Consider the following 24,690-nt stretch of genomic DNA (forward strand, 5'->3'; position numbering starts at 1 on the left):
TTTATCTTGGGTCACCTGCACAATTGATACTTCAGCATCAACAGATGTTTCTTCCAATAGCTTGATATGAATATACCATTTCCAACAGCATTTGATAAGTACGTATATTTTATTTTTTGGTTTATATCAAAATAAGTACATTGCAACATATTTACAATACATTGTACAAAAATATGGAACAGCAGATGCTGGTTCTGCTTTTAACAATGTACTTGAACAAAACATACCATGACAGGTCAATTGAACAACTCTTGTTCTTTCAATGATGAAGAAAAGCACTTCTGATATTGTCTTCTTAAATTGTGTGACAACACTCAGACAAGTGGGGAAATCACAGATCCATAATGACTTGTGAAGGGTTGTAGATGTATTCCTTTAGATTAATACATACAGCCCTTTATTAAACCAGGCACTATTTTAAGCCACATACTTTAGTTTTTTGTTGAAAAAAATATTTTCTTTGGGGAAAATACTTAAAATAAAGCATTAGGTTTCAGAAAATAACTTTATACAAATGTATATACAATTATCTCAATAGTTTTAGCCAGCTATCAAGTTGAACAAAAACTGTTTACAAATGTGGTTCATAAAATCAAGCAATACTAAAACATTTTCAGACATCCATTGCAATAGAGAAACATAGCCCTGTAAATGCTTAACAGACCCACAATAAGACTGTACACCATGTTATGTAAGGTGGTAAAAGAAGCAGGCAAAAAGAAAGGCAGAAACCATCAGTCGGTCACATCATCATTACCACCGTCACAATATTGGGCCAAGAGCATGTTCAGTGACTAAATCAAATGGGCAACCATCAACAACTCTAACGTAAATACTTCAGATACAATGGTGTGATGATGCATTCACAAGAAACAGTACCACAATGGTTTAAAACACAAGTTAACATACAAGCTACAGCGATATAATCACCAATGCAAAGGCATAATAACACTTTTCTCTGACAGTAAATTCAACAGCAAAATATGTATCTTGAAATGTATACAATCAAGACTGGCTTGTGCCAGTTATCAAAAACATTGTACTGAACTAAAAAAAGACAACCATTCGTGGAGTCCATTATAAAACACACCTTTGCTATGGCCCTAAACAAAAAAGCCCCCAAAAGTTTTCATTTCCAGTCATGCTTTACAGTAACATCGGAATGGATTATGAACACTTTATAAAAAGACTTAAAGCAACCACAAAATTTGTAACATTTCTTAAGTGCTTTGTCTCAAGAAATATAAAAAAAGCACAAAAAATGCGCCTTTGCTTAACACCATCATTATCTCTCATTCAGTATGCAACTACAGTAATGACAGCCTTAATATTATGAAAAAAACACTACAGGAAATAAGTGCATTTTTCTTTGCATTATGTTTTTGCTCTTGTGGAACTCTGAGCTAAGGACGAGAGCACTTTGATGTGAATGTTCTTACAGTAGTTATGACACAGTGGAGTGGGATGTGGGAAGATGCAGGAGCAGATGAAGTGTATCAGGGACATCAGTGAGAGTGGAGGTGCCTCTGTTTATTCCCCCTCCTCTTTGATGCGCTGCTGCTTGTTACGTCGGGAATCCAGGTCGAAGGAGAAGTCGGACCAGTCGTCGCGTGGCGGGAAGGAGATGGTCTGGCGCAGGGTGAAGCGCACGGCGTCGATGACCCGCTCGCCGCGGGCCTCTGAGGAGCCCACGCTGACGGTGGAGGCCCCGCTGGAGGTGCGCAGGATGTGGGGAGGGGGGGAGAACTCCATGGTCTGCCGGTGCTCCATGATGCCCTTCCAGATGATGTGCTGGTACTCAGCGGGGATCTTCAGCCGGGACAGGTCCTGTGGACATCACACAGTGCAGCGTTATAGTCTTCTCTCAGGCATCCAGCCACAACTTCCCTCTAACCACACAGATGACTTGCGTGAGATAGGCAAGGCCTCACCTCCATGTTATAGTTCTCAATCTGGTAGATGTTGCTCAGGCCCTGTGCTGTGAAGTAATCCAAGCAGGCTGCACAGCCAAGGCGCAGGAGAAAGCTGCAATGGGAAATGGAAAAGGTTACAGATTAAAAGTGAATAATAGGGCATACCATCCTGCGCTGTCCTGTTCCACTGTTTTATATATACTCATCAAATGACTCGGAGAACAATAACAAACAATACTATGAATTTATATAATGATTTTTGATGGTTTATGTTGACTTTCATAATCATTCAATAAATCATGTTCTGTATGCCTACACACTTCCCTCTCTCCATTGTTGATTGGCAATCAAATATTCTATTCTGTTCTGCTCACCTCTATTCTAGCAGTGTTTGAAGAGTTTGTTTATCCATGATGTGTATATAAGCCTCCACAGAGGTGTGGTCAGGTCAGGTACCTGGAAATGCTGCTGTCCATAGGGTATGGAGGAGGGGGGGTGCAGTGGGAGGGCACCATGGGTAACTGAGACTGCAGGGCGTTTGTTGGGCTCAGTGCACTCATGTCATTCATAGGGATGTGTGCGCCCATCATAGGAGTCACTAGAGAAACACAAGCTAGTGTGAGCACACATCAGTTCACTGGGATGATGTAATATCAACAGAAACATGGGGGAGGGGTCATCTGGTGGTTACTCAACGGGACAGACAATGCATCAGAACAGGACCTGCGGGGCCCTGAGTGGAGCAGTGTCTCACAGGGATCACATTCATTCCAAGAAGGAAGCGTCCCGTCAGGGGCTTAGAGGTGTACAGTGGCCCCCCGCATGCCCAGGCAGGCTCTCCTGACGCGTGTCATATGATACGCCCAGAGGGGGCGGTGGGACAAGGCCCGAGACAGACAGGGGGAGAAACAAAGGGGCACACTTACTGTCAGTCAGGCCTCCGGACATGCTGGATGGAGTGAGCGTGTTGCGCTGCTGAGGGTTGATGAGCTGGCTGACAGAGGGCAGCTTGTTGACTTTGCCGTGGGGAGGGGAGCTCGAGCCGTACGACGGCTGTGAGGGCATGGAGCTCCTGGGGCAGGGGAGAGGAGGATACAGGCCGTTACTCTCATCGCCCCAGAGATCCCATCTTTAACGACAAAGGCCTGGTTGTTAGTCAAAGCAGCAGAGTAACAGCAAAAACATCACAGTAACAGCAGAGGACGATCATGTGTAGGCTAAATAACGTCTTGACAATAATTAATACATTTCATTTTTCTTTACTGTTGATTTCGCAATTGAAAATAATACAGGTATGTGATCGTGAAATAATTTCTGTCATTGCCACTGATTGGTTCGCTGCCGTTATTTTCATAGAGCTGAAATGTTAGCAGCCCTAATCCAACTCGTTAAATGTCTAGAACATTGCTGTAAATGATCAGATTGAAGAACCCCACAGTAACTGACCTGGGAGTTATAATAATGTTTCCACAAATCAATAACAATTCAACATCATACTGTAGCTTATGTGTTACTTCACAGTATTCTGGGTTATGAATGGGATATTGCTTTAGCTGAGGTTCCTTGTTTATGTTGACAAAGATACATTTCCCCCCAAGATGACGATGGAGTAGAATAAGAAAAGAAGGAAGGAAAGGAGAAGGAAAATCAAAGCAGAAAAGACATTTATTGAGGACTGACAGACAAAAGTGCAACAGCCGTGTATCACAACAACAACAACAACAACAACAACAACAATCTGTTTCAAACAGAATGGTCACAAAAGCAATTTCTCAGTAGAATCTGTTCTGTACAGAAATGCATACAATTGTCATTTTCTCTCAACTCTGTTACACTGAAAATATTCTTCAGACAATTCACAAAAATCAAAGAAGTCAAAAACAAACAAACTGTCCCGCAGTGACTTTAGAAAACATGACCAGCATTATCAAAGTTATCTTCATAATAAAGTCTTCTCCCCAAAAAAACCCAAGAAGGTTTGAGTCCAGCTCCAATAACAACAAGGCATAAAGCGCACACATACAGTACGTAAGAAAGCTTCGAGAAGCATCCCGTAGAAATACACTAGTGCTTGGTTCCTGACCAGCTTCAGCCATTTAGTCTTAGTAAAAGGTGAAGAGGATCAGACGAGAGGCAACTACTATGCATGTGCAATGCCTTCTGTGCAACCAAGCAGGTCTCCCTGTTCATACAGTAACCCTATCTATTTTTCAATAATACCATACCATAAGCTACAACCAACATTGAGATGAATGGGGTCTTTTCAAAAGTGATGCACCATCTAACGCTCTCAAAATGAAACTATTAAAATGAGATCAACTCTTACCTCTGATGATTGAGATTGATTTAGTCACACATTAGCTACAATGTTTCTTTTTTTTGTTTTTTTTTAAAAGAGAGAAATAATCAGGCATGCAAAAACATCTTAATTAATAATTCTAGAATGTGATAGGACCTCACTAGACCCTCCAATCAGGAGTGTATACTGTAGGCCTAACTATACATGGGCAGTGGACAGTCTGGCAGGCTACAACCCAGACTGAAGTTGTTCTTTCTGTAATACATGAGTGGTGAAAAAGAAAGATTTATTTAATGACCAAGAAGCAGCGACAGACATCTATTAATGTAACTCTGGTAAGAGAGAATGTGAGAGATTACAGAGGCACATCCACAGGATCCCAGTGGCAGAAGGGGACAGAGAGGAGAGGAGAAAGGGAAAGGGAGAGGGAGAGGGAGAGGGAGAGAAAAGGAGGAGGGGAGAAGGAGAGGGCCCAGCCTAAGTGTGAGTGTGACCAGTGCTGAGGGGGAGGAATGTGAGACAGGCTCTCAGGAAGAACTGCAGCGTCTCCTCTGCTCTCCTAGGGGCTCCAGGAGCTCGGTGCCGAGACGGGCTTTTAGAAGACTGCAGAGAGGAACCAGAGGGAAGAGAGAGGGCAGAAAATAAGGGCTCACTTTGGAGTAGGAGAGAGAAACCAGAGAGAGACCAAAGCCAACAAGTCCACACCAATGAGGAGAGAAAGGTGACAGAGAAACAAGGGATTTGAATACTGTATTAGACAGGAATAGAAATAAGTAATCCATACACAATGAAAAGACATGAGGGGACTGTACAGAATAAATGTTTTATATCCAATGACTGATTCAATTTCTTAATCAACCTAAATACAATTTAGGCCCATGGCTTTCAAAGGATTTAAAACATGAATGATTTAAAACATATACAAATAACTAAATCTGAAAATAATAACTAATCTTAAGCAATATGAGATCTAAAAAATATTTATATGGTTGTTCCTTTCAGTTATCTCAGCGTATCCTGCGGTAATACTAGTGTCCAGAAGGTGGCAGTGTTTGATAACAAAGCCTTACATCTTGAATTGTAGAACAGACTTGACCTGACTTAAAACAGAGTAAAACAATGAAGACTGAAACTTTCTAAATGGTGGCAATTTTTATTTTTTTTATTTCATAAGACTTTGTGGACATGGACATGTACTACTAGGGGTTACCAATACAGGTGAAAGGTCATGAAGATGAGGGTGAAGCAACAGGAGCAGGAAAAGAACATGCAAAGGAGAGGAGGTGGCATGAGGATCTAGTTAGAGAATAAAGAGAGGCCTGAAACACATCTGCATCTCATTGATCTACATCCCATAATAACACAGTCCAGTCACCTGACCAGAGGCTACAGAAGATTTACTGGTATGACCAATGCAACAATGTGTTTAGCTTGCAGATATTCGAAGCATGACCAGAGGTAGTGTATTTTGTAGTGTTACAATGTGACAAACCTCCCCATACTGTTCTTATGAATCATGACATATTGCAGTGTAACAGAATCAAAAGAATAACAGCCACTGACATCTCGCTGTAGCCCACCTCATGAACTACACCGTATCATTCACCCATACTAGAGAGGGGGGCGCTAGAGGACCAGATGACACTACAACCAAAACTACATACTTTTCAAACCATTTTTTAAAACAAATGTACCAGCAAACATGACCTCACTGTAAGGATGTCTGCCAGTTCTTTAATGAGAAATTATAACATAAGCAATAATTATCATAGGGCGTCTAAGCTCGGCATTTCAAACTATAATTTACAGAAAAATGGGCGAGGACCAGGGCAGAGTTTGAGTTTCTGTCTGAGAAAGTATGAATACGCTCTCAAGCCCGTTGCTGGGACTCAAGCAAGGATTTGGCAACTGGGTGTTGTTGTGCAAACCTGGCAAAGCACCTAAAGGCGTTACCATTAATCTTTAGAAGGCTTCACCTGTCTGGTGTAAAACAGAGCGTAGCCAGGTACATTTGTCACTATTCCTCACTTTTGGCTTATGTCCGAAAAAAACACCTCCACACAACGCAAGGTTCGCCCTCTAAGGTGCAAGCATCATGCAAATTCCAAACTCTTCTTCTAGCGACTGCCAAAAAGCAAACAGCCTGATCCAGGCACACAGCTATTATTTAACACACAACAGGCTTCTCCAGTTAGCCTTCATGCTAGTGTGTTAAGTCAGCAACCGCCTGCTTAATCATCATCATCACAAAACTAATCATGTCAAGTGTTAAACAACCACTCTCAATGCCATTCAATATTCCACCAGGCAAGCCATCATGCTCAGTCAACGATTTCAGTTCAAAAGCAAAAGCAAAAGTATCATGTTATTAGGAGCGGGAGCAGCTTTCTTTGCATGCTAGCTACAGTCTATCTTGAATCAATCGATCAAACATCTGATACAGAGCAGGACAGTGAGTAAGTGTGAAGAAGACAGTAGACAAAACAAGGAACCAACAAGCTGAGGGTGGACCTTGCTGGTGTTGTAGGTCTGTCTTTCACCTGGCTGTGGACCTGATGAGTGTACCTAACTCAGAGAAGGGGAGCCCTGCTGGGCTAGAGGAGTGACTGTATATCTCTCCCACTGTGAGGTACTCACTGTTTCTGCAGGAGGTTCTGCTGCTGCTGCCTGTATGACTCAATAGTGTGCTGGGGCAGAAACTGCATGAGCTCCAGAGACTCTTTGATTTTCACCAAAATCTCATAGATTTCACGGCCTTTAATCTGTGGAGGAGAGAAAGAGAGACTGGTGAGCTGTAGTTTGGGGACATTGTGGTTTCAGGGAATGGGGTCATTTCCCTGGGAAAATCTTAGCATAAAAAGAAAGGTGGGGAGGGACACTTACAGGCAGACAAAAAACTTCCTCATCTGTAGATCTTCTCTTCTTGATGGAGGACATCTGGATGCCGTGGGAGGCCTGGCGGAAGGCTGAGGAGAGGACAGAGGCCTGGTCAGTACCTGCAGCCACCTGGGAGGGGGGGTTAGCCTTATAGCAAGCATATAGGATGGAAAACAAGCAAGGGGAGAGAAAGTGCAGCAAGGGGCCAGGCAGCATGCAGTGTGTGTGTGTGTGTGTGTGTGTGTGTGTGTGTGTGTGTGTGTGTGTGAGAGAGATTGAGAGTGTGTAAGAGGATGTGACACAGCCAGCCAGTCAGCCCTCCACCAGCCCCAGCACTACTTACGGCGTTTCGTACCCTCACTGGTCTTTGTGCCGTCCGTCACGTGCTGCTTGCGGATGCTGTCCTCGTCTGCTTTGCGGTCCCGGCCAGGGCAGGCACAGATCCTCGCCTCAAAGCACCGCCGACCCAGAACCTGACCACTAGGAGGTGATAGAGAGTGTTGGTCAGTAACACTTCACCACCTAAGAGGAGAGATAAGATTCTGACCACTGATGATGGAGGCTCATATCTTACTCTCTTGTCTCCAACGTGACGATGATGAGGATGGGGCGTCTGTTCATCCCGCCCACACAGCTGGAGTTACACATGAAGTTGTAGAGTATTGTAGTGAACTCTGTGCCCACCTGATAGGGAAGGAGGACATCGACATTTTAGTGAAAAGTCCATGCAGACATCAAACGAGAATGTTGATATTCTCTTCATAAGCTTTTAGACATGAGTTAGTTTGAGTTGGGGTGGTATACAGGGCAGATGGGGGTGGGGGGGGGGGCTATTGAAGACACACCAGCTGCTGGGTGACAGGGCTGACGGGGAGTGTGAGGGATGTGAAGGCTATGATGAGGGGTACGTGAGAACAGCCAGATTCAGAGGAGGTTCTGGGCCTGACACTGCTGTGACCCTGTCTGTCAGTGACACCCGAGGTGCTGCAGACGGCACAGTGAGGTGGTGGTGACAGCGTTCTCAGACAGCCTGTCTCCAGGGCAGGCTTACCTGGGGGGGCTCGTAGGGCACCAGAACACTCTGACGCCCCGTGATTGAGTCCTCCAAGTACTGGGCGTGGCTGTTCCCCTCCACGCGAATCAGGTGACTAGGAGGGGCTATCTGACCTAGAAACATCATAATGTAGTACATTTATCAAACATGTTGTCTGAATGATGACCATATAAGAGATAAGTTGTAGAAGTTTTCAATTAGTTTGTACTAGAGTGGCGTGAATAAGGGAGATGACTGACCGTCGTTGAACTCGCGGCTCAGCTCGTGGTTGGGGCAACGTTTGACCACCTCGGTCACATGCTCGGCCTTCTTGTAGACGGGCATGGCCCTGATGACGGCGCCCTGGGGAGGGTTGGTCAGGACCTTGATCTGGATGGGACAGGTCTTGGCAATCTGACAGTAGAGCTTCTTCAGTTCTGTGGAGTACTAGAGAGACAGGGAGACACATGGGAGAGGAGCCTGGTTAGATGATTCTATAAACCAATTCAATAAAAGGTTCCAGCTCCTACAGGCATTACAACTTCAGAATATTATTTCTGCATAGAAAAATTCAAAGGAAAAAATAACAATGTACAGTAGATGGAGAGGAAAAATAACTCCTACACTACACCAATCTTATGATCAAAAAATCCTATAACTAAGACATTTTGGTCTTCAAAAAGTCACATTTAATAGGCTGCTCTCTGCAACATCTGGTGCCTTGACTGTGCACTTCTGTTTTTCCCTGAAGCAGAGAAGGTTAACGCTAGCCCTGTGATTATCACACACACACAAACGCACACGCGCACTCGCACTCGCACGGGCACTCGCACACGCACACACACACACACACACACACACACACACACACACACACACACACACACACACACACACACAAATCTCATCAGAGGGATTGGTTCTAAGGGTGTAGGGTGGGAGTGGGTTGGACACACCCAGCTGACGTCACGTCTCCTGTTGAGCCCTGGGCACTTCCGAGGAGTGCCATAAAGTGGACACCCTCCAGGAGCAATTAAACTGGCCCTCGCTTTCATCTCCAAGAGGAGGCGACCTGGTACTGCCATTTGATGGCCAAGGCAAGCTCTTACAGAACAGAGGTAGCCTAGCAAGCAAAGATGCTGATAATATATTTTAGTCATACATGATGAGTCTCTATGGCTCAGGTGGACACTACAGTGACATCCTCTTCATCATCAGTGCCTGGCTGACACAGTGACTGACTAAGCTAGGTCACTGGCCACAGGAATGGCGCTTTCATCACAACCAGGGCCATTCTTGCTTGAGTCATTCAGGATGCCACGGTGCTACAGTAGCTACTAGAACTGACACTCAAAGGTTAGTCACACAAACTGGCTCACTCACAAGCTGATAAAAACTCTTGAGAAAAAAAAAAGGAGGTCATGAATAATATATATTCTTTGCTTGCTGGCACTAGAAGAATGGGAAACCAGGGCACCATGAAAAACAGTGAATTGCTTCTCTCAGCCATAACCAAACTGTATAAACAAACAATTGAAATCAGTGCTGTGTAAGCATTGGCTTAAATCCCTTGTGTGAAGAGGACGTGGAAAAAAACAGGGAAAACTTTCCTGTCAGGTTCATATCTGAAGGAAAAAAAGTATTATGTGAACATTGTGAAAATGGCTTGGGGCTGTGTTCTAGAACAATGCTACATTAAATTCCATCTCTATTAAGTTTTGTTCCAATGAAAGGAGCCCATCCCAGCACCTGTCTGTGCTGACTTTTAATATTACACAAGCTTGGCAAGGATGTCTCCACTGCGCCAATCCCCCAAGCACACCCTTTCCTTTCATCAGGACAAACTCCTCCAACACACTACCTTTTCCTGTGTCTTTACACACACACACACACACACACACACACACACACACACACACACACACACACACACACACACGCTTTTTGGGTGCTACATTTCCGTAAATGAGGGGATCTGTTCATAAAGACAGGATATTAAAAAACTAAAATTCTGAACACGCGTCCTTTCCCCAAGTGACCTCATTATGAACTGCTCCTCCACAGGATGAATAGGCTAGATATGTCAGCAGGGACACAGTACACAAAAGCATTGTCACTCCTTTGCTCCTATCCAAGGGTAATAACTTTTGCAAAAGGATGTGGGGGATGCACTGAAAAAGTAGTCAGGAAGGGGGGATATGTTTAGGTCTTGCTGTCCTGACATTACCAACTACACTTGCTCCAATACAATTTGTCCACACGCACGTCACTTAAATTGATGTCTACTGATGAGTACAAATTCAGCTCTGGGACATTTGATTTCTGAAAGGTCCTTTTTAAAAAACACAAGATGATTAACCATAGTTGCCCTCCTGCTCCCAACCTGATACTCCCTGTACGCCCCTGTCAATCAACTAAATGAGGTGGGGAAGCCAAAAAGGGAGGGATGGAAGGAGGGAGCGAGAGACAGAGAATGAGATAGAGATATATAGATAGATAGAAAGATAGATAGAGAAAGAGAGAGAAAGTGAAAGAGAGAAGAGAGAGAGAGAGAGATAGAGAGAGAGTGAGAGAGAGAGAGAGAGATAGAGAGAGAGATAGAGATAGAGAGATGCCATAGGGAAGAGGTGGGGGAGATACAGAGCTTGTGAATAATTGTAGGACTCTTAGCTGAGGGCAAAAAACATACAACACATAAGCATACTCAATACCAGTGCGACAAAGTTTAACGCTAACAATATAAGCATCGCACCCCCCCCCCACCTACCCACCTACCTACACACCTACCCACCCACCCCGACACCCCCCCCCCCCCCCCCCAAACACACACGCACACGCACGCACGCACGCACACGCACGCACACACACGCACACACGCACACACACACACACTTCTACAGCCAGAACACCATCCCAGCCCTCAAGCCACAAACTTTGAGCATGCAAATATGCGCTGCTGGCGCTGTGTTTGCTCAGGAGTGAGTGGGGAGCTGCTGCTGAAAGCAGCGCAGGGCTAAAGCTAACAGTGTTCAGGGCGGAGGGCAGCCAGTTGACTGATGGGATTCAGTGGCTCTCACAGGGCGCGGTCCTCAGGTGTTAACATGTAATTATGAGCCATTCACTGGTCACAATGTGAATTACACAGCCAGCAAACACACAACACACAATACAGAGCTGCTTAATCACATTAATTTAAAAGAATACTTCTAACTGGGAGGACCGGGTAGCGTGACACATTCTTCAACTGGCAGATGTGGCAAAACCCTATACTATAGTTTGCTCAGATGTGCTGGCTTGACAAGATGTCAAGGAGGGAGGAAAATGGGAGCGTACCTTTTAATGAATACAAAGACTATGCTTCTTTGTGAGCGGTTGGTGACCTCAATTCTTTTTTTTTGCTAGGTAAAAAGTTTAAAGTAAAAAGAAAGTCAGGAAGCCTATGATGTTATGCCTATATATTTCAAACTCTAAAGAGCCACTCATCTGTCATGTCCTGATACTAAATGTTCTGCACACCAACTGTAATATAAATGACCTTTTTTCATCCACTGTGACTAAAAAGGACAACACAAATTTCAAGGTGATACTGAGGCACGTGTTACAGAGGGTTAGGGTTATACATGTTTGCTGTGCACAGTACAGTATGCACGTTTGCTAGTGAACATGCATGTACAGTGCGTGCTGCAGCCCTGCATGTGTGCACTCAGTCTCTCACACAGAAGACAGTCCAAAACGCAAACACACACACACACACACACACACACACACACACACCACACACACACACACACACACACACACACCACACACACACACACACACACACACACACACACACACACACACACACACACACTTCCCCAGAAACACAGGTTGAGGCAGGCCCACAGCTGTAGCGTTCCTCTCCCCCTGACAAGCGCTGCGGGCGCACGCAAAAGTCAAGTCCTGACAAACTCTGGGCCTTAAACAAGCACCGTTTGGCGCCTCTGGTCTTGTCTTCTCCATACCTGACATGTAGCATCATGCCTAAAGCTTCTCCCAAACCTGTTTAATTCAACAAAAATGCAAAGGAGTTTTTTTTTTTGTCTCTCTCTTTCCTACGAAGGAGAGGAAAAACACCTGCTTCTTGAGGAGCTGAATGAGAGGAAGGAAAAGACTGAAAAATACTCCTGTAATCATTTCCTGTAAACACATTTTGCCATCTCTCATACACCAACAAATGAATGTCATCATGTTGTTACACTCATAAGTCTGATGGTGGTAAAGTCCTGGGGGTGAGTGACTGATACCTGACGTGGTGTGGAGGAAAGATGTGTTTGTACACTCTGACATGTGACATTATGTTTATGTAGGATTAACCAATCAGTTACTTGCCTACTATAATCCTATCCCATCAATGACTACAACTTACTAAACTACATCCGATACTGCTATACAGTCAACACATTTCAATGCGGGTTAACAGCAGGGTACTGGTGTATTCTGTGATCCTCTAATCATTCTCAAAGAGCAGATTCTCCTTCAACAATGTCACCTTTACGGTTTCCTGCACTGGCTGAAGCTCTGTGATTAAATTACATGGTCTGAAGATGAGATCCCTTACTAAGAAGAAAGTTGACAGGCTTTTGTGTAATTACACTGGTTTTCCCCTGTTCCTTGCACGGACGCCCTAAGCAGTGCCAAACTATTTCCCTTTTACAATTGTAAATGTTTTACTTTTCCTATATCTGTGGTAAGTCTTACGAAATGTCTCTTAAGAAATAGGTTTTAAAAAGCTGAAATGTTTGGTATTATTTAGCATTTAGTCTTCACAACAATGACATTGTGTGTGAGATCTCTGATTTGGTGGAGCTGAACCATGTTGATCTCCTCATGGTGACAGACTAATGAGTTCCCTTTGAATTAGTCCCATCCTCCTCTTTCTTCTCTTCCTCACTGCTGCCAAGGCTGTTGTATGCCATAGGTAATCTGCTATTGTTCAGGGGAGAAAACATTCTCATAATAAACCTGTTGGAAATGGGGCTCTTCCAGACGCATTATCGAGAAATCATTTCCCTATCACAAAATCTTTTCAACTCTTTGCTTTTTTTTTTACATCTCCCTGCAATTTTTTTCCCAGCTGTGTGTTTCAGGGCTTGTGTCTTTGCCATGGGCGAGTCTTGACAGGCTCCTTGACATAAACAAGTCTCAGCCCCATCTCATGAGGCGTGGGACGGGCCCGCAGATGTTCCAGTGGCAAGCTGTGTCTTGCCTCCTTTCGCTGGAACACTCGTCTCTTTGAGCGTTTGAGGGCCCTCCTCCTCCTGCGGCGCAATGTGAGACGCGGCAGTCAAGCTTAACTCTCTCAAAAAGACAGAGCTCACCCCCAGAGCGTGGGGTTCAGGGTTCAGGAGAGAGGCACACGGTATTTACACAAGTATTATCTACGGGCCCTCAATCCATTACAGTAATCCTCCCCGCTCTATAGGCTCCCAGCGATAGCCCAAACCATGACATTCCTCCCCTCTGAGTACTACCTGGTGGCAGGTAATACACAAGACAAACACAACGCTGTTCAACCTCACAATAGTTCAACCTACAGGTAACAATGGCTCTCATTTTTGTGACACACCATTAATATAGCAACGAAAATAACATAGCTAAATAGCTAAAGCTCTAGAGACACACTTTACATGCCTAGGGCATATGCCTTTGTTATACCACACCAGAAAGGCCACAGTCTGCCTTGGCAGGAGCGTTCTGATGAGAGGCGTTGGAGGATCAGTTCTGGGAAATGTTGACGTGTTGCTCTGCTTTCTGAGTGTGTCACAGGAGTTCCAGACAGGAAGAGGTTAAGGTGTGGGTTTGGGATTAGGTGTGTCTCCCTAAGAACAGTCATCAAACAGCATGGTACACAGTGCACTAAGTCCCCATAGAAGATCCCACAGGCCCTTAAAAGGGGGCATTAGCAGATCTATGGGCAGAGTAAAGCTGTGGTGATGACGTCTACGGTGGCCCTTTGCCATCAGCCCATCAGTCCAGTGGTCTACCCATTCTGTTAAGATTATGGGAGCTTAAGAGCAGCTCTCCTGATCTGAGATCAGATGGAGGTGCCTCAGACTGCAACTGACACTACCATCACAACTCTCTCTCTGACTAGGGTGTGTATTATAGAGATGACTTGGAAGGTAGCTCTTTCAGTTTTAGGGAATGTCATGCATTCAGAAATGGACACCCACAAAAGATTGGTTAAAGATGCATGAGCCAACATAAAGATGCATGAGCATAAGCTAACAGTTACAAAATGTATTTCATAGTGGTGTGTGTGTGTGTGTGTGTGTGTGTGTGTGTGTGTGTGTGTGTGTGTGTGTGTGTGTGTGTGTGTAGCAGACTTGCACCATATATAATGACTGAGTAAACAAAGTGGACTGTGACTGAGTGTTTTTCTGATGGGACATCCCATGAAGCAGAGGGTAGCCCAGGCTTCGGGGTGTGGCTCTCACGCCCCATGCACTTCCCTCCACACGACAGACACTTTTGTTTTTGGGCTGTGAAAAAGAGAGGGATAAGAAAGGCAGTGTGGGAATTGGGTAAATGTCATTATCCCACACTCAGCGTAGCCAATGAGCACAGTGAGATCGCCCAAGTACTCCCGAAGTTCCGCCTGTTTACTCAGAGGCGCACTGCATTACCGTTGATATTTATGCAATAAGCCCACAGGTTTTTCAACACTGCCGTCTGCCAAAAGTCAGGATTGATGGCTTATGCGGATCATAATGGCTAAAAATCAATTCCCATACAGTGATATGGGACATTTGCGACAGGTCTATCCATATGAATTTCTATGAATATTTTGATTTTTTCCTGAGATAACAGGACACCTTCAGGTTAATAGTAAGTAGAATACGGGTAGCTATATGATAACAATGATTTTAACTTATACATCACCCCCCCCCAATAGAAATATCGATATCTCACTTTCAGTGAAAATAAGAATGGGCGACATCTCCATCTGGAGGCAAAATGTGGACCTACTGTTTCGCTTTGGGGACCGCTAGGGTGCACTTTACTTCGATTTCTCGTCAAGCTGTTTAGCATGGTGTCTGCACACTGCAACGCACGCAAGACACATAAACAAACCTCGCAGGTGGGGCTCTGATGCAACAGCTGTCCCTTAGTTAGCACTGTCACATAATGACAGAGCAAGAGGAGCTGGTTCAGTCGGTTTACTGAGCCATCGCATGATGACATTTATCAGCACAGGCAGACACAGCACACCTGGACCTGTGTTGATGGAAAGGGCCTGTCTTCCTTTATGAATAACAACACACTCCTGAATCATCTTCAGGTTGTTAATAAACGGAGGCATGGCTCTTATGGGGACTAACCAGTTGTCGGTCAGATTTGAGAAACTAGGGGAAAGGTTATTTTGAGGAACCGCCCGGAATAAGGTTGGATGCTTTTGAATCAATAACAGTTTTACCCCCGAGGTAGATACAGATGCTGTGTGTTTTTTTAAAGAGATGCTACAGGGTTGTTGTTTTTTTTCCGCTAATACAAATCAAATGTTGACTTCAGTGTTGACGGTATGGTTCATGATATAATGTTAATGGATTTCTTATCTCATTAGACGACACAGTCCTTAGTTTAAGGCCCACAAACTTTTGCACAATAAGCTTTTGCTCATGGTAGTGGGGAGGTGTGTCCCTCTCTGTCCAATCAGGTAATTTCTTGACACATTGTTTTCTATTTCGGGACCCGTCTTTGCTTCATGAGTGCTCATTTTAGAACTAGTGCCAGAAAATATACAAAAATCCTGAAGCATCACTAAGGGACTCTTAATTCATTCAAAGGTGGTTATGCATTGTTATAACAGGACTACATGTCTATGATACATGAGTATTTAAGTGAAAGTTAATAATATGCAGTAATAATGTATTACATACATTGTTACAAGAACCTCATACAGCAGAGGCTTATGTAACAAGAGCATGTAAGACTGCTTAAAAAAGTGTCTCTTTCTTTAGTAGCTGAACTGCAACGACTGAGCCTAAGGAAAAGCCTGGGGATCCATCAAGATGTGAAGCCGCCTCACATCATCTTGGTATTCTCATTCCCACCAGGTGTAGTTGTGCAATTGAGGACATTCAGGTACTGTACATCACAGAAGTGCCTGGAGCACAGCTTGTCTAGATAAAAGCCTTCTTGTTTATCATACACACAAACCGTCTTAATCAAATATATTGCATCATGAGATGACCCGACCAGCTGGCTCATCAATCCAGAATTGTACATTACATGGGCCAAAAAGGACACATGCATGAACAATACCTCATGAGGGTCAGATGATTTAGAGACCTGTGACATGACAGACTTTATGCCTAGCCTGCACAATTCAAATAATGTTATGCTTATGTTAAATCATATTGGTATAACTATAAATCAATTAGGTGAATTGATCAAATGGGTGCAAATTCAACTTTCTTGCATAGATAGATTATCACATGGAAACATGACTTGTGCTATATGTTGGGACTTACTGTCCAGGTGGCAGACTTGGCTGTGCTGGACTGTTGGAAGGACACGTCGAAGGTGTGAGGCCCAGCGTAGTCTGTGTTGGAGGGGATGGCAGGTGAGGGGGAGAGGGCGTCGAAGGTGGAGCTGGGCTGGGCGTATGGTGAGGGGGCAGCGACGTTGTTCTGTGCGTGGTCATTGTTGTATGGACTGGTGGAGGTGGAGCCGCCATTTTGGATGTTCTGATCCATGCTGTTCAGGAGTCCCAGGTTTGTATACTGCGACTGGAGAGAAAATGGGGGGAAAACATCAACAAAGGAATGTCTCCTACCCATGACTCATAACAGGAGAATGTTACTGTGTTTCAGTCTGGGAGAGCGAGATTGGAGATTCTGTTGATAAATATATGAATCTCACATATTCTGACAAAACAATAGCCTTTGTGATGTTTTAGGACATTAATCTGGTGTCACTTTTGGCTGATTAAAATAAATGCAAATCAAAGAGACAGTGAGGTTGAGACGCTTGCTCATAGCCTTATTTACATTTCAACATTTCTTGTCAGGTACAACTGATAATACTGGACAAACTCATGTATTTGTGTAAGATAAAGTCAGAAAGGTCAGGTCCTGAATGTAGTGGCAGCTGCATTTTTTATGTCAGCGTGGAGAGTACATTATCAATCAGATTATTTGGATCAGAAGGTTAAGGCTTTGTTGTCAAATTATAATATCAAAATCACAAACATCCACTCTTTCTCAAATTTAATTAATCAGCTTTATAATTCAGTATGAAGTATAGCAATATAATTATTCTAGAAATACTGACATTTTAACTATGCATTTATTAAGTGCAGTTGAAAATGGTGGTGAACAGCACAGTGTTAGAGTAAACAGCTCCAACAAACAGAAGGTAACAGAAATCCTGCTCAACAGATTCCAGTAAATGACACAGTACACGTCAACCACCCTCCGGGATTAATGGCTTCAACTGGTTTACTGAGAAAAGCATATTATGATCTCAGTGCAGCTTGTGAAACCAGCTTTTCTTCCAACATATGAATTTGCCCATCTACTTCCTGATCCTTTATTGAAACCGCTTGTTTTCAAGTTAATATCAAACAACATGCACATGTACAAATATCGATACAAAACCAAAACCAATCCATAACCCAAACCCTGGATTTGTACAATAATTGCCACTGGCATTTTATGCAGCACACATTTGGTGATGAAAAAGCATTATCACATGATCTTATAACGTGATACAGCCACAGTGAGTTCCACAGATTGTACAGGGTTCCCCTAACCCTGCATTCTAGATGAGAGAAGAGTATTTAAAATGTCCGCCTCTTGAGAAGAGGGGGAATGCGCCTGGACCTAGGCCAGCCCCTTCCTGCCCGCTCTGTCGGCCATTCGCTCCATTCCATTCCATTTATAAATGGTACATTCCTGGACTAGGTGCCATTGCTCTGTGGCTCTTTAGACAGCCATTAATCTCTTTCGGGCCCCTTGTTTATTTTAGGCATGGTCAGCCACAGCTGTCCAGCTCACACCCAGCACCAGGTGCTACTTGTTTGCCAGGTGACACACAAACACACACATGAATATACTCGTGAACAAAACACAGCAATTCTCAGCACAGAAACACTGCAGACACTGCACTCTAGCTCAGTTATCTCCACTGCAGATGTACACACATGCACACAAGTAGCGCACACACACACACACACACACACACACACACACACACACACACACACACACACACACACACACACACACACACACACACACACACACACGCGCACAGGCACAGGCTGCACCTGAGAGAGGTCATCCAAGCCAACCTCAGCATACCACTGCAACAGCGCCACAGGGTAGCTGCTTTGTGTTGCTTTTGGATAAGGGTCAGTGTGTGTATGCCACGAGTCTGCTCAGCCCTCCGGAAACAATGACATTGGGGCTTTTAAGAGCCTGTCTGGGAAACAATGTGAGGGGCAGGCAGGTGTTAGGAGACGAGTGTATTGTGAATGGAACACACACACACACACACATAGAAAGATAACTCCACACAGGAACATGCCCTCCAGCCTCAGAGGGGGAGAGGTTTTCTCAGACACGCTCCCTCACAATGGCGTAATTAGAGAATAATGGAGCGCTTTAGACTGGGAGGGCCGTGGAGATGCCCTCCGTGTCTGATCTCAGTGTGGAGACGCGAGCAGAAGTCTTGCATGGTCAGGCTGAGATCACTGTGCTAGATTAGCCTCTTATGCAAATGACTCCAGCTTTTAATGGGAGGCAGGGACTTGTAGGTATGCGAAAGACAGGGGCTAAAAACCTTGCTTTGTCTTAAAACACGAGTCACCTATCTACCTCAAGACAAATCAATCTACCTCAAAAATGTAAAATAACAACCAGTGTCATTATTGGTGTCACAGCTCGTACCGACATTTACACAATCTGGTTCAGGTCCAGGTACTGGTCCATTACTGTATGACACAGCACTTCCTGTTTAGAGAATCTGTTCCCGTACACCATGAGTCAGAGCCAGTGATATCAGCGGCTGATCTCAAGGTCTGTGGGGCTGTGGTGTAAGACACTCAGGTAACTACGCAGCTGCACTGACGCCTCTCAGGCAGCCTATCACAGTAGCCTCCTATCAGATGCTGGCGGCTGCTGAGGTGGCTGTGACAGGCACTAATTATCAGAGGCAAATTATCATTTTAATGAAAAGGCTGACGCTGGCCAGTCACCACAGATCGTAGATCAAAGCCCCTCAGGGTTTGGAGGGAGAATAGGATGTGTGACATAAGATGCTGACATGTAGACATTCTTCAGTGGTCTGAACCCTCCTTTTATTACATTCCCAGGATGAATTTAAAGATCAAGGATGAAGAATAAAGAATGAAGAGATCAAGGGACACACACACACACAAGTGAATTCCAATGGAGACCAACAGCAAACCTTCACCCAAACTGGTCTGTTTGAATGTTTAATTGACTGGAAGTGGAAGCTATCAACCCCTTAGAAAGACTTTGGGCAAGAGAGAGATTCAGATCCTCTCTCCTCTTTCCCTTTAATCAGATCTTATTCCACTGTAATATAGCAGCCATTTAATAACCACTTTAGCTGCTCTTAAAAATACCTTCCATTTATAGCCTTGCTCAGAGCTCGGGCCCCTGGGACGTCAGGCTGCTAAGCAGAAGCACTGTAAATCAACAGCCTTGATGTCCTCGACAGCCTTTAATAACGCAGGGGAAAGGTTGTGCAGTCTGTTCGAGGCCTCCAAGCATTTCTTTGTCTGATGCAGATGCTGGAGTAAGCAGTTCAGCCCAGTGGGAAAAGAGAGACTGTTGACCTTCAGAGTGATAGCCTGTTGATTCTGCTGTAGGAATCCAGATTATGCAGAGCACATGTCAGGGATTTTTGAAATACAAACAGCAACCCCTCACTGAAAGGTCAATATTAATGCCAGTATTTATATTGACTGATGTATCATTTGGTTTGGCATGTATGCAAATTCTAATTAACCAATTCATTGCCAGTCCATTGATCAGTTGAGTTTTAGACGTACAGTACATTTGGGAGTACTGCATTTGGTTCTGTGTCAGTTAAAATACAAATAAAACTACATTATTTCAAATTATCTTTTTGCTTCTGATAGCTTTACTATGAGTTGTGAGGTAATCGATCAAGTCCGAACTTTGAACTGCCAATAAATGCCAGGAACCAGAGGAGACCTGGCCTGAGGGGGGAATAGCTCCCATTCCAGGCTCTCCAGTGACCTGCACTGTGTACCCTGGGCCGGGGGCGATAAGTGCGTCTGAGGGACTGTGATGAGTGACCACAGGGTAGGGAGGCATTAACAGCTCTCCTGGGGTGGGGGTTGAGGTGGGGCTGGGTGGGGGTCTATCTGCACCTCATACCTGCTTTGGTGGGCAGAGCAGGTGATTGTATCTACATCAACACACCATTAAAGCAATTATGACCCTGGACTAAACAGCAGCGCCTGGCCAGCCACATTCTAATGGCTCTGAAGGCTCCCAGGAGACAGGGGGTGGGAGGAGGGGAACCTGATACCTCAATCGGGGGGGGGATTGAGGTGGACACCACTCAAAGACCCCCCCAATCACAAACTTAAAAGACACACCTGCAATCGCCCTGGGCAATCTACAACCTGCAATCTGAAAAACTATCATGGCTCTTTAGGTAGATGCCATGTTTGTTACCAAAGAATGTGTATGAAGTTACTTAACACAAATAAATAAACACCTACTTTATAGCACAACAATATTACCACAATGCCGACAGAACATTTACTTAAATGGTCTGTAATTCTATGGGGGGGGACATCAATGGGCCCTCTTTGCCAACCACCGTTTAAGAATAAAGCTTTGAGAGCATTAACCTGGCACTCACTGAGAGCATTAACCAAAGCTTAGGACTATTGGTTACCTGACCCCATATGCAGGACAAGGGACACAAGTGAAGCCCTCTTTCAGCCTCTGCTCAGGACTAACGGTGTGTGTTGACAACAGCCCTATCCAAGCAAGTAGAGCAGTGAAGTAGGCAGGAAGGCTAGACTCAGCACCTGACAGCTGAATGCTTGGCTTTTGGAGAACAAACAGCCAAATCTGTTTTGATCACAGCCATCTTAGAAGGTGAAGGGAAGCATTAAAAGAGGAACAGATTTAAATCAGGAGGTTGTCTTTACAAATAAACAAATACATAGAAATCTTCAACTGTTAAGTCGTACTATCAGCCAGTTAGGATTATGCAAAACTATAAAAGCACATTATAAAATTGGCACGATGGGATTGCAATATTAACAAATACAACCATTACATACATAAAGGATATATTTCTTAAATCTCACAGGATTGCAGTTCAAGACTGTAATGAAATTGACATTTCATGGAGACATTTATGAGCCAAATCTTGAAGCGTAAAAAAAATAATTTCAGTAAAGCTATATATTAGAAAAAGCGGTGGTAACATTAAATCCTTTTTAAAATATAGCCTATATATTTCAAAAGAAAAACTGAAACTTCTATGTAACTTTTGAAATCCATTGAGCAGAAATTACCCATAATTTACTGCCTATTTCACAGCTGTAATTCAAACTACCAAGGCACCTATAGCCTAAACCCCAAATGTCCATTTTGGATAGCTCTATGTATCAAATGGACAAGCATTACCCTATGTACTCTTTATTTCACCGCTTGAATGGTTTTCATTTGCAGTCAAATTTACCTGACATTGATTTTACATTACTGTAAGTATAAGAAGTAAGTTTATGTGTAAGAAGCACCCACCTTCCCTCAGTGAGTTTTACCAAATCAAAGCCCTTCTCTCCTATGCAAATATGGCCAATCATCAATCACCCAGCTACCAGCTAGGTGGCAGCGATATTCTGATTTATTTTTTACTTTTATTCATATGAATAATCTTTTCCAAACCTAGACAAACTACCAATACACACAACAAAATCATTTGACCATTTACGGAGGCAAATTATGGATAAGGCCTAAGTATTTTGCCTCTTTCCTACAGTATGTAACCACTATCCTGGGTAATCAAATACAATCACAGTAAGTAAACAATCCATGGCCTTATTCCAGTGCCCTCGGAGCCTCATCTAAATAAGGTTAAAAGACTGATGGTACAGGCGACTGTTTTGGGTTTAACTCTCAATAGTTCTGATCTTTGACCCTCACTGAGCCAGGACTAAAAGCGGAGGCCAGGACAAGATAGCAGACATTTCATAAAGCAGTTCTATTCTAGAAACAAGGTGTTTACATTCCCCTGCTCTCTCCAACTCTGGCACACGTATACACAACTACACACAAATACACACAATGCCACTGAATCGAAACGCAAACAAAGAGAGGGCTGCCGCCAAAACATTTTGCTGCATTTGCTTGTCTGTGATACCTGTGCCACTTTGATCAGTGATATAGAATTACAAATAATTATTATGTTTTGTAAGTATTAAAACTTATTCAGATTCCTGTGTTACATACAAGCCACAATGTAGGCAATACAGTCTAAAATTATGTGAAACCCATTTAAACCATCAGAAGATGGCGGGTAATACGGTAATAATATGATAACATTTGAGGCCTATCTTGTATTCCATGTGTACCATGGGGGTCTTTGGAACCGGCCATGCGAAGGGGATTGCTCTCTGATGCCCAGTGAAAAGCTCTCCTCCTGGCCTTACCTCGCTGTATGATGTGGGGGTCCCCTCCAGGTACAACATGTTGGCGCTGAGGTTGAGCAGTGCTGCCGCTGTTTGCTCCACTGGCTCCAGGATTCTATAGCTCTTTTTCCCTATAGCTCTAAAAGAGTAGCGTGGACTATGGATGCAAACAGGACAAGCAGAAGTCTCTATAGGATTCTATGGGAATGCCATATATACCAAGGAGAGAGGGGAGGGGTCTGAGAAGTTACCTGTCCAATACCTGAGTCCACACCCATCTCTTGAAGAAGCACTGTCTCTCCTTAGAAGCTCTGCAGAGCTCCTTAACGTGTGAAAGCCATATACGGCTTGACAGATAATTTAATTCGAATACTGTTAATATTGTTATTGCCTCAGATTCTAAATAGAACTAATTCTAATTCACTGCATGCATAACATAGATGCACCGCCGCAGCAGATCTCACTCCCCATAGCCTAATGTGGTGCTGCTACATACCACTAATAAACAACTGATAAATTAACAACACCTTGAGAAATCACCTGGAAACGCAATATTGCAGCCATGAGCATTTCCGTCACTATGCTATTACTGTACTATCTCATTTCATTTGCACCCTGGAGAGATGCAACTTAATTTACCTTGGATAATAGAAACGTTATCATCTTTAAAGAAGAGAAAAAAATATGAATGTCAAGGTATGATAAATTATTTTCACCAGGCAAAAAAAAACTAAACAACAATCAAAATTATTTTGGGATGAGATTGCAATTTCTGAATTTGGGAAGAATTGCAACAGAGATCACGCTCGGACTACTGGCTGCAAGTAGGGCTGGGAACACATCACCATCACCACCAGTGCTAGTTAGCATAAGAATTGCTTCCCTCCCCCTCCCAAACAACCCCTCTGCAGAGGCCACCAGAAACACAATGTGACTCCTGTAGATTGCTTGTATCTACCAGAGATGACTGGTGTAGATCTGTTTTGAAGGTGAAAGCCAGTGTAGCCTAGTACTAAAGGCCTTGTCCTCATGAATAAAAACTCACTTCGAGCCTGAGAACTAAATGAAGACCTAAGGGTACAGGTGAAGGCTGTCGGAGAAAGCACAGCACAGCATTTGCTTGATGTAGAGCTATTTAACTGCTAAAATGGGAATACTTATACTGACAACACAAGAGTCACATCTAACCATATGTTTTCTAATGTATACCACCATAAAAAAAAGACATGACAATATCTTATGCGACTACTTTATTATTTTAATGTTGACCAGACTTTGATGTCACTATTCTACCAAAGTGTTGTGCAGAGCATTCTCTCCTCTTGTCACATAGACGTGTTTGGAAATATGTGCATTCAGGACCAACACAACTTAGATTAGATTAGAAGGCAGTTAGATACAGTGGCTTCGGAAAATATTCAGACCCCTTCACTTTTTCCACATTTTGGTGTGTTATAGACTAAATTTAAAATTGATAAATTGTATCATCAATCCACACACAATACCCCATAATGACAAAGCGGAAACACGTTTTTTTTTTAAATTTCTGCAAATGTATTCAAATTCAAATACAGAAATACCTCATGCACATATGTATTCAGACCCTATGACACTCTTAAAATTTGCTCAAATGCTAAAATGTCGTCAACAAGTCACTCAATGAGCTGAATTGAGTCCATTTTAATACAAGGATAATAGTTCATTTTGGAAATAATATTTTTGTTTCTATAGTGTCTCTGATTTGCAAAGGAATCAATTACACATTGTGCGGATCAGGTTGCCATTACAAACTGAGCAAAGAATCTGCCACGACACAAACTTTGCACTAATATAGGCAGAGCAGTAAATGGAGGGTTGTGCAGAGGGTTGT

The 24,690-nt window shown here is 43.6% G+C and overlaps 1 protein-coding gene across 5 annotated transcripts; it reads right to left on the reverse strand.

The window, feature by feature from the left end:
• Positions 1–90: 90 nt before the first annotated feature.
• Positions 91–22,987, reverse strand: tp63 (tumor protein p63). 5 transcript variants are annotated; one of them, XM_083672217.1, is made up of 12 exons: positions 22,842–22,987; positions 16,642–16,899; positions 8,383–8,569; positions 8,141–8,256; positions 7,664–7,773; positions 7,445–7,569; positions 7,096–7,178; positions 6,850–6,974; positions 2,840–2,985; positions 2,370–2,511; positions 1,932–2,025; positions 91–1,827 (listed from the first exon to the last, which is right to left on the reverse strand). In XM_083672217.1, the coding sequence occupies exons 1-12, from the start codon at positions 22,878–22,880 to the stop codon at positions 1,531–1,533; spliced, it is 1,722 nt and encodes a 573-aa protein (XP_083528343.1). In that variant the 5' UTR covers positions 22,881–22,987; the 3' UTR covers positions 91–1,530. The 5 variants fall into 5 exon arrangements, 4 of the variants coding, with proteins under 4 accessions (XP_083528343.1, XP_083528341.1, XP_083528342.1 ...); XM_083672215.1 differs by having other exon boundaries at positions 2,840–3,042; XM_083672216.1 differs by having other exon boundaries at positions 7,433–7,569.
• Positions 22,988–24,690: the final 1,703 nt, after the last annotated feature.

Source organism: Argentina silus, assembly GCF_951799395.1.
Source record: "Argentina silus genome assembly, chromosome: 6".
NCBI lineage: Eukaryota > Metazoa > Chordata > Actinopteri > Argentiniformes > Argentinidae > Argentina > Argentina silus.

Excerpts from the sequence above, each read along its gene's own strand:
- tp63 (XM_083672214.1), bottom strand. The coding sequence starts at position 22,880 with ATGTTGTACCTGGAGGGGACCCCCACATCATACAGCGAG. Across the intron at positions 8,257-8,382 it reads GAGCCGCGAGTTCAACGACG|GTCAGATAGCCCCTCCTAGT; the intron begins GTCAGTCATCTC and ends TGATGTTTCTAG. Across the intron at positions 2,512-2,839 it reads GTCCGGAGGCCTGACTGACA|TGACTCCTATGATGGGCGCA; the intron begins GTAAGTGTGCCC and ends GTGTTTCTCTAG.